Here is a 10,764-nt window from a genome sequence, read left to right on the forward strand (position 1 = left end):
AGGGCTGATCAGGGGGTTGGGGCGCCGCCACTGTCACACTCCGGCAGGGCCTATGGGGAGGTATGGCTCTACCCCGTCTCACATAGAGCAGGGCCCGTGGGGGGGGGGTTGGGGCGCCGCACCCTGTCACACACAGAGCTGCAGGGCAATCAGGGGGTTTGGGCGCTGCCCCCTGTCACGCTGATCCCGGTGCCGGGAGGCCTCACGGCTCCGCTGATCCCGCCAAGCAGGGTCACAGATCCGGGTCCCAGACCGCAGACAGCCTTGCCTGCTGCCGCCTGCCTTCAGTATGCAAATTAGCCGTCATCTTGTTGCTTCAGGGTGGGGGTCCCCACTGGGGTGCCTGGCCAGTCTGGGTGAGGGGCTGAGGGCCATTTTCAGGCTGGCGGGCGACTGGAGCTCCAAACCTCTCCTTTTTTTCTTTTTTTTTTTTTATTCCGGCATTTATTTACCTTCTATGGCTGTCACTGGAGCTGAGAGCCGGCTTTCTCTCTGAGGCTTGGCTGAAAGCAGGTTTCTGGCCTTTGTTTTCTGTATTCGAAACAACGTTGCGACTCCAGCTCTGAGATCCCAGCTGACTGACAGGAGTTTTGTCACAGTAACATTTTATCTTCTATAAATGTTACTATGTTTCCAACTGAAGCTCAGAGGCTGGCAAGGCAGGCGGGGAACGTTGGAGTCTGCAGTCACTGAAGCAAGCAAGCCTCCTGTTAGCTTCCAGCTGCCTGGCTGCCGGCTGCCATCTTGGCTGACAGTTAATTTGCATAAGGATATGCTGATTAGCCAATGGGAAGGGTAGCGGTCGTACGCCAATTACCATGTTTCTCTTTTATTAGTGTAGATCAGAGATCATTCCTGTCCCCTTACTATACACAAAAATGATCTGTTAATACCTTTACATTTCAGCTAAGAAATGTATGCTCAAGTATCCATTTAAAGTAGTGTTTTCCAATAAGCACCCATGACCCTTTTCCAGCCTGATCCTTATATTCTATCAAGCAGACATTCCTGCACAATTGCAGTCAGTGGATGGAGTGTCAAGAATCATGAAAAATAAGAATACTTTATGAAAAGCCTATTATCTCTGTAAATATAAAGCCACCTATGATCACTAACAACCAAGCATGCTCTGATGATGTTGCAACCATTTGAGAACTTGGCCATAGTGACAGAAGAGGCAGAAAAGAATGACAAACTTTATTCTTTCTTGGTCATGGTTTTTAAAGTCAGGTCTGAAAATTCTAAATTTTGGCAAAAGGGTTGACTAGGCTTGTAGAAAGAGTCCTTGTTTGGGCCATAACATGAGGTGGTACCTTAAAGTGAAAATCAGGCAGGTCTTAGATGGACAGGTGGATGTGTGAATCTGCGGGGGGGGAGCAAAATTCTATGAGCATTTTACCCGTTTTAAAAGATTTTTAACAGCTCTGTCTCTTCTCCCCATCTACCTTTTGAACTGCAGTACACTATTCCACATCACAGACTATGCATTTCTTTTCTTCCCCTTCCCTTCTCCCCCTTAACTCTCAAACTCATACGCCACCAGACAACTGGAAGGAAGCACATGGTGAGGAATATGATGAGGGTTGGTTGGGGGGAAAAAGGTATTTCCTCTTTCTCCCAGCTTTAGCCGCAGTAGTGCGTATATTATTTTTTATTTATCCCAAAAGGAAGGCATTGCTTGATGATAGTCTTTGTAATTGAATACTTGTTTATGATCACCTTTCTTGTAGGTGTTTCTAAAGGAGAGGAGCCAAAAATATTGAGACCCCCAAGACGGCCCCGGAAACCCAAAACATTAAATAACCCTGAAGACTGCACATACTATTATCTACTACATGTAAGTGGCTCACTCTTATTATCAGATGGGAGCCATAGCATCCACAAAACCGTGTCCACACTAGACCTGTCCAAAGGGAGGACTCTAAAAGGGAGACTCCCATCAGTTTCTGCTTTCCTGCCCCGTCCCTGGCTGAGGACCTGGGCATGTGGCTATCCTCCAGCCATCCTCACCTCCCAGGCCTCTCCCCCAGTCCTGTAACCCCATGGCCTCCCAGCAGTTTTCTCTGCTGGTCTGTTCATCTGAGCTGATATGCAAACATTAACCCAGAAAGAGAACTGTGTCGTAGCAGGAGCTCTCCTGAGAGGGACCTGAATGTGAATGGGTGAGGTTAGGTGAAAATGGAAGAAAGGAAGGAGAAAGAGGCATTTATTAGGCACCTTTTAAATCCCAGGCCTGGACTGAGGTATGTTCACGTGCATTGGGATATCTAATCCTAGAAACAGCTTTACAGGGGCATTCCCATCTCACAGATCAGGACTCTGAGACACAGATAGGGCACTTCTTAGCTGTCAAGGTCATTCATTGCACTGAGGTCCTCTCACTCACTGTGGGCACCATGTGAGCTCATTGGCATCCCCCCTGCCAGCCTCCTCTTCCTCTCATGTTCCTGTTCTCTGTGAATGACACCGTCATCCGCTTGGTTAGCTAAGCCAAGAACCTGGTGTCACCCTGGACCTGGCCCTCTCTCATATATGACCATTCAATCTGAAGTGTGGCTTCTACCAGCAACACCTCGCTCCCACTCATCCCCCTCCTCTACTCTCACAGCAACAGCCCTATTTCAGACCATCATCGTTCTTCACCCGCAATGCTTCAGGCCCCACCTAAGGGCTTCTGATCTCAGCCTCTGTAGCCCATGTGAGCAAATTTCTCTAAACTGTCGATTTGATCGTGTTCCTCCCTTGATAGTCCCTTTATAGCTCAGCAGCTCCCTCAGCATGAAGGCAAGACTCCTTCCAAAGCTGAATAGCAGAGCACAAAATTAGAAAGTACCAAACATGATGCTCAATAACCTTTACTAATTGCCACTGAAATGGCAATTGGCTACAGTGACTTCAACAACAGATACTATTCTCGAGATGAGAAATTATAAGAGACTTTGAAATAAGGAGGAATGTTTATGACTAATAGCCAACCAGTCAGATGGAGCAGATTCTGAGCCTCCACAAATGAGTCCCTGCCCCCCAAAAGCTTACATTGTCATTGAACAATTATGTTTTTAATGAATATACAGTGTTTTAATACATCTTGAGTTATTACCATAGTGACTGGAATCCTTTGTATAACCCCGAGTCTTTAAATCTGTGGCTTCAGTGAAAAATAAAACACAGAAAACTAGTTTATTATTATAAGTGAAAACACACCATGTTTTCATATTCACCTGGCCCTTACTTGAGTTCAGGCGCCACACATAGATGAAATTTACAGAAATGATGAGGTCCCACTCCCTTTACTCGTCAAAACATTCCCTTGCCCTACCTGGTGTGGCTCAATTGGTTGAGCATCATCTCATGCACCAAGAGGTCACCGGCTCTGGGCACATGCTTGGGTTGTGTTCGGGAGGCAGCCTACCTATGTTTCTCTCACATCGATGTTTTTCTCTCTCTCTCTTCCTCTTCCTTCCTCTCTCTCTAAAAATCTATGAAAACATTAAAAAAACAACTTTCCTTTATCCATCGAAGCACTGTAATTTTAAGTGGTTTTCAAGAAAATCTTTCTGAAATATATTATAATGCACATTTTAACCTTTTCTTGATGACCCAAGGTCACTGCAGTGAGCAGCAATGTTAGTACTTTATTCAGATCCATGTTTCTCAGCGAGGCTCCCTGACCACCATGTCGAAGGCAGCACCCATCACTCTGTGTCCCATGGCCCTGCTTCATTTTCTCAGAGCATTTATAAATATTTATGGAGCTGCTGAGCTGTGAAAATTATTTCCCTACACCTGCTTATCATAGACAGCTGTGCTTTCAGTTGTTTTACCTATTTTTATAGCTTGTGTTTCTCCTTGAATGTCAGTTCTTACTACAGCCGTTCTGACTGCCTTACCATCAATACCAGCTCTCTTCTAGGATTTGATGCTCCTCATCTCCTACATCTGGGACATGTTGCCATAGTTGTGTCCAAAATAAGAGCAGGCTGAGCTTAAGAAGCATGCCTGTGGAGGGAGAACCTTAGCTGGGATTGCACACCCCACTGTAATGGCGTGTGGGGCCGCTGTAACACGCAGAAGCTGGGCAGCCAGCAAAACCCACTCAGGGCCAACAGTTTCCTGAAGAAAAGTAACTGACCACATAATTCTGAAGGCCTTCCAGTTTCATTATTTTCTCCAGTACCTTCCCTGACGATAGCAGTAGGCATTTGGCCATTCCAAGATCTTTTCCCCCCTATGATTTGTCTACTTTCTTTAGCCTTGTGAAGACCTCTGAATATACAGTGTATTTCAAAAAGGAATGTAAAACTGTGTCCACCATGATATAACGGATGTGAAATTTAAAGTTTCGTTATAAGACGTATTTCTTTACGTCAGGTTGGAGGGGAAGGAGTGTGATGCAGCCGAGTCTTCCAAGTCCTCTGAGCTAAGACCTCTGTTCTTTCAAAGGGCCCCTTGAGAAACACCCACAAGGGAAAATCTCCTTGAGTCCTCGTTGTCTCCTTGTCTTTCTTCTTCACTGTGGTTCCTTAAGAAACTGCCATAGGACATTTGCTTCTTTATTTTCCTTTAAGATTTCAAGTTGGTAATTGGTAATTTCAAAACTATAATTGAAAACATTATTTGTTTTAGCAATAAATGCCCCTAATATAAAGTTCCATGGGTTAAACTTTATATTAAATCCCCTCTGATGAGGCACAATGTGCTTCCTTCTTTATGATAAAGAATGTGGTTTCATGCTTCCCTTTTGGACTTAGCCTCTAGGAATCTAAGAGACCAACGCTGAGGCTCCATCTTAACACATTTCATTTTTGTCCTCCTTTCTTATTTACAACTTATGTTTGATTACCTTGATTGTATAATTCCTTCTATTATAAACCATATTAAATAATTTTTGGAAATTTTTATTATGGAATTCCATTTCATTAGAATATCCTAACACAGGCGAGAGTGAAGTAAAGCCTGGACAGTGTTTCCTCTTCTAAGAATTCCTGTCATTGAGAGCCAGCTCACACACACTACCTCCCAAGGGAAAAGGCGATACAGAATTAAGAGGGGTTGCCCTGGACTGGTGGCTCAGTTGGTTGGAGCATGTCCAGTACACCAAAAGGTTTCAGGTTCAATCCCCGGTTGGGGCACGTACAGGAGGCAACCGATTGAAATTTCTCTTTCTCTCTATCTCCCTTCCTCTGTCTCTAAAAAAAAAAAAAAATCAGCCAAAACTGGTTTGGCTCAGTGGATAGAGCGTCAGCCTGCAGACTGAAGGGTCCCGGGTTCGATTCCAGTCAAGGGCAGGTACCTGGGTTGCGGGCACATCCCCAGTAGGAGATGTGCAGGAGGCGGCTGATCGATGTTTCTCTCTCATCGATGTTTCTGACTCTCTCTCTCCCTTCCTCTCTGTAAAAAATCAATAAAATATATTTTAAAAAATCAATAAAAACATATCCTTAGGTGAGGTTTAAAAAAGGGGAGGGGGACTTCTGGCCAGCTTGGGAATTCCAAGGCAGAACGTTATTTCATTCTTGGTTGTATAAAGGGGATCTCTGCCACACAACATCATGCTATCATTTCAGCATAATTTTGGATTATAGAAAATTGTTACCAAGAGCAAAACAGACTTTTTTTCAGACAATGGATCAAGGAGACAGGACCTCTGTCATATTAAACAACAACAGCAAACACCACCCCGGTCCCAGGGATCATTAACTGGACCACTAGGGGCCATTGTACCTTTGCTGGTAATACAATTATTTCTAAGCACCTCCTAGCCTAGGGCATTGGGTCAAGAATGTGAAGTAATAGGAAATGGGAAGGAGGACAGGAATGTAATTGGTGTCCTGCCCCTTACATTGTTATTTCCTGAAAGGTCCACTCCCAGACTTGATGCATTTAAGCATTACTTCTGCCTCATCCATCCACTAAAATGACAACCAATGAAAATGAAAGAAACTATGAACTGTTTGACTCATCCAACATTTTAGTTTATTGCAAATGATGAATCATGAGAAAAAATGATTGTGTGTCTATAAATACTGGGAAAACCCTTAGTCTTTACAAACCATTATTAATTGCCATTTTTATTATTTTGCACTTTTATGGTACCAACCAAGTTGATGTCTGCATTAGGGTTTCCACAATTATAACATCTTTGGCTTGATCAAGGTGACTCTGGTATTGTTTCCTCAGCCTAAGAGATGTATTTGCTCTTGCAGCATGTAAATACATGTTCAAATATATTGAGCTAGCACACAGTGCAACCCATTAATAGTGTTACAGTACCAAAGAGGATATTGCTTTGTATGTAAGGTAAAGCACCATTTTGCTAGAGTTCAAACCAAAGTATTGATTAACAAATATCTAATCACACCTATACTTAAATATTTTCATTTTTGCCTCGATAAAGTTCTCAACTTGAAAACATTTTGCAAATGAACATAGGTATCATCTGTGCTGCTACTTTTATGCCATAAATGGACTCCTGTCTTTAGTGAAGTCAGTTTCATTGGCCCGTGAACTGTTGCAGCTGCCCTCATGCCCGCCCATCTGCTTTACCTGCAGACAAGGGTGGCATAGAAACAAGACCACAAAGCAGCCTAATTATCTGCCTAAGTCACAACTGCATTTGTGAAGAAATGGATTTTCAGGAAATTCTGACTCCCCCCACCCCCTCCCATTTGTAGGTAGATAGACGTTATATAGTCTGTGTATAGTGGTCACTGTGGTGAACTCTTTTTTTTTTTTGTATGGAATGCAAAGATTAATTTCAGTCCAGTGCTGGTAAAAATAATCACAAATTCACAATTAGTAAAATAAGAGTAAATTATATTACTTCATATCTTAAAAACATTGTATCCACTTTTTTATTGTTAAATTGGCTTTATAGGAACAAATGTATTTATTTGTTAAGATTATAGTAATATACAAATTATATTACATTAAGATGTTAATATATAGAGATTTTTTAAATTATTCTATTCCCTTTAGAAGTCAATCCAAGAAGAAAAACGAAGACCAAGGAAAGATAGGTAATTATTTTTTCTAGATTTCAATAAGTTATCAAACCAAAATATAAATCTGTATGTTCAAATTAGATTAATAATCACCAGTTTTATGTGGATAGATTTGGAAAGTAGTGTGCTCTCAATGCATTTATATTATAAATGCCTATATGTGGTTTAAGATCTTGTCTACTGCAATACACTGAGCTAGCACAGTGTGAAGCATACAGTAAGAACTCAAATAGTTTTGAATGAATTGTACTGTCACAATCCAGAATTTGCTTTTCTTGGTCCATTGAAATGGTTTTGATTGGGCAATTTGAACATGCCCATGCCCATGAACTTTCTTTCCCCAAACTCCTTTTTGCTTTCTGTTCTTGAAGACAAAACATGCTAAATCTCACTTTTACGGACTTGTTAGGAAGATAAGGTTTGTGTCACCTGCAGGTGTGGCACACTTAAATTCACACGGGTCCCCTTTACCTATAGTATTTCAGCCAACCAGAACTTTACTATTTTAATATTTTGCCACTATTTCAATCAACTAATGTCCAGACAGTGTTAATTACAATTGCAGGTTCTTTTGTTAGGCATGAGTGGACGCCTAACAAATTCTTAATTTATGAAAGTTAATTTATATGTTGGCATCTGTAACTTGAAAAGCACTTTTCCCCAGAAGCACTGTAGCACCTGGTAGTTGTCCAGACCTGTCCCTGGTGACCTCATCTGAGTCCTACAGATGCTGAGCACCACAGGCACCGGAACCGCAGTCAAAGTAGATCCAAGAATTACAATGGTTGAGGGCACACCCCATGGGCAGGAACTAAAATCTAGCACATACACAAAAAATGATTCCCAAAAGACCAATGGGTAGGGGGAGGACAGAAGGTTAGCTGTAAAGGAATAAGGTAAGAGCATGACACATTGTGTACACCAGTGTATTGATGATTGATAAAATTGGAAAATGCTATGTTAGTACATAGCCCAAGTGGCCCAAGGGTCTGTTGTGATCCCTGACTTAGTCTAGCCAAGCTGGAACATTGTACTCACTGGCTATTAGTAACCACTAATGCTGTGTCAAGTTGAAGGCGACAGAACCAGGACAGTCCCCTCCAGCAGCCAGTGTTCTCTTAAAGGTAAGAGGTAAAGGTTTTGTTTCTCTCTTTAATTTATAGTATATGCTATTTTTGCACATTTCAAGACTCCTCCTATTTCTATTGACATGTATGTGTTGCTCTTAAATTACAGTAAATACTTTTTAAAAAGAAAGCAAGTGTCCTGTAAGTTAATAGAAAATTCAATTGATACTGTGATGTGTTTGTGTGTTCATTTACAGTCAGGGAAAATTATTAGATTTGGAAGATTTCTATTATAAGGAATTTTTGCCCAGTCATTCTGGACCAAAGGAACATAACCCTAGTTTACAAGAACGAAGACAACAGAGAGAACTCCAGAATCAATGTTTTAAGGCTGATGGAAGGTAATAAACTTCACATTAAAGCATAGCATTTTCAATTTTGAACTCACAATCCCATTTCTAAAGCACTTTCATTTTATGTATGACAAATCATTTAATGACAAAGCACTTACTGAATATTGCATCTTATGATTAATATGTTGTTTAAAAGTAAAACCATAAATATTATAGTAGGGTAATCAGACATCCCAGTTTTTCTAGCACAATCCTAGTTTATACCTATTTTTTTGGTGTAATCATTAATTACAGCCCCCCTGCCTTTAAAAGTATCTCAGTTTGGATGATAAATGTATGGTCGTATTAACCATAAGCAATTAACCATATTCAAAATATAGTTAACCTCAAACCAATGTAATTTTAATCACTAGTTTCTCAGTTATGCCATGTAATTTTTCAGAATTAATAATGTCAGACCAAACCAATATTTGGGAGAAAGATTCATTTGGAAATATGTACCTGATATTTTGGATTTATTCTCTCACTTTGCCATTGGCTTTCATTTCAAGTAACAAACAGTTTGTAGTTTACTTACTACCTTGGTAATTTTTTTTTCTTTCCCATTCTTCATGAAGTTGTAAAATTGAGGGCACATAATAAGATGGTAACGTGGTGTATGAGAAATGGGAGCAATGACAAGCCATGAAAAGCTGTTTTTCTAAAATCCTAAACAAACACTCTAGCAACCTGGGCCACTCCGGACCCTGTACGAGTCTCTTCGACAGTGTGAGATGGTGCGTGAGAGAAGAGGCTTTAGAGCAGTGGTTCTCAACCTTCCTAATGCCGCGACCCTTTAATACAGTTCCTCATGTTGTGGTGACCCCCAGCCATAAAATTATTTTTGTTGCTACTTCATAACTGTAATTTTGCTACTGTTATGAATCATAATGTAAATATCTGATATGCAAGATGTATTTAGGCGACCCCTGTGAAAGGGTCGTTCGACCCCCAAAGGGGTCGCGACCCACAGGTTGAGCTCCGCTGCTTTAGAGTCAGACCATCTCAGACTTGGATCCTGACTTTGCTATGTAGTAGTTGAGGACCTTGCTTATGTTCCTGGACCTCTTTAAGCTCCCGTTTCCACATCTGCAAAGGGATTTACTAATAACTGCCTCACCATGTTGTCATAAAAATGAATGAAATGATGTATATGAAGCGCTTAACACTAGATGTGGCATAGGAGAGGCGGTCCTTAAAGACTATTACCATCTCTATTTGCTTTTCCAGAATCTACCCGAACTATGATTTCTTCTCCTTGTACCCAAAAGAGTATGCATTCTTTCATCTTGGGATCAAGAACTGTAACATGTTAGAGCTTAGAGATGTTTCAGTCTAACCACAAAGTTCTATACAGGAGAATACCAAGTGCCAGAAAGATTTAGTGACTTTCCCAAAGTCACACATCGAGTTAGTGAACCAAAATCCAAGTGTTTTCTACTCCCTGCTCAAATTGCTTTTCACCTACTTACCTGCTTCCCATTTTAACAACCCAGTCTGCCTCCCCTCCAGTGTATTTTCCCCCTTCCTCCACTGGCAGACACACACATGCTCTAAAAGCATTACATCCCTGAAGTACTGCCTGGTATTCTAGCAGTGTCTGTGAATGTGTAGTTAATGCTCATTAGAATAAGAATGCTAAAAGCTAGTATTGCTTGAGTGCTTACCTTGTGTTAAGCACTATGCTAATATCTCATTTGATCATCATAGCAACCTTCTGAGGCAGTTACTAATATTGCCCCGTTTTATAGATGAGAAGGCTAAGTCTACAAGTTTAGTGACTGAAAATACTCACCTAAACAATAATTGATGAAGCCAGAATTTGAACATGGGCCTTCTTGAGTTTAGAGTCAAGGACCTTAACCACTGCTCTGTATCGACTCCCTAAGCAACACCCCCCGCCCCCCGAGGAAGGGGTAGTAGTACATTGGTGCATGAAATGTGACGCTTATATTGAAGGAACTTGATTCTAGAGAGAAAGTATATTGAAGGAACTTGATTCTAGAGAGAAAGTATATTGATCTAACAAAGCTGAACAAGGTGACTCTAAGATGGGATTTTCTAAATTAAAGAAGCTTAAAGAGCCGAAACCGGTTTGGCTCAGTGGATAGAGCATCAGCCTGCGGACTGAAAGGTCCCAGGTTCGATACCGGTCAAGGGCATGTACCTGGGTTGCGGGCACATCCCCAGTGGGGAGTGTGCGGGAGGCGGCTGATCGGTGTTTCTCTCTCATCGATGTTTCTGACTCTCTGTCTCTCTCCCTTCCTCTCTGTAAAAAAGATCAATAAAATATATTTAAAA

The 10,764-nt window shown here is 41.5% G+C and overlaps 1 protein-coding gene across 1 annotated transcript in view; it reads left to right on the forward strand.

Moving 5' to 3' along the window:
- MYO3A (myosin IIIA) overlaps window positions 1-10,764 on the forward strand; it is a gene marked incomplete at its 5' end in the record, with an annotated part of 153,542 nt that overhangs the window by 137,068 nt on the left and 5,710 nt on the right. Inside the window, 3 exons of the mRNA XM_006100272.3 lie at window positions 1,731-1,837; window positions 6,979-7,019; window positions 8,329-8,472. Coding sequence (XP_006100334.1) covers window positions 1,731-1,837; window positions 6,979-7,019; window positions 8,329-8,472 — 292 coding nt within the window. The remainder of the gene's footprint in view (window positions 1-1,730; window positions 1,838-6,978; window positions 7,020-8,328; window positions 8,473-10,764) is intronic.

This window comes from Myotis lucifugus, unplaced genomic scaffold (assembly GCF_000147115.1).
Source record: "Myotis lucifugus unplaced genomic scaffold, Myoluc2.0 scaffold_306, whole genome shotgun sequence".
In the NCBI taxonomy this organism is placed as follows: Eukaryota; Metazoa; Chordata; class Mammalia; order Chiroptera; family Vespertilionidae; genus Myotis; species Myotis lucifugus.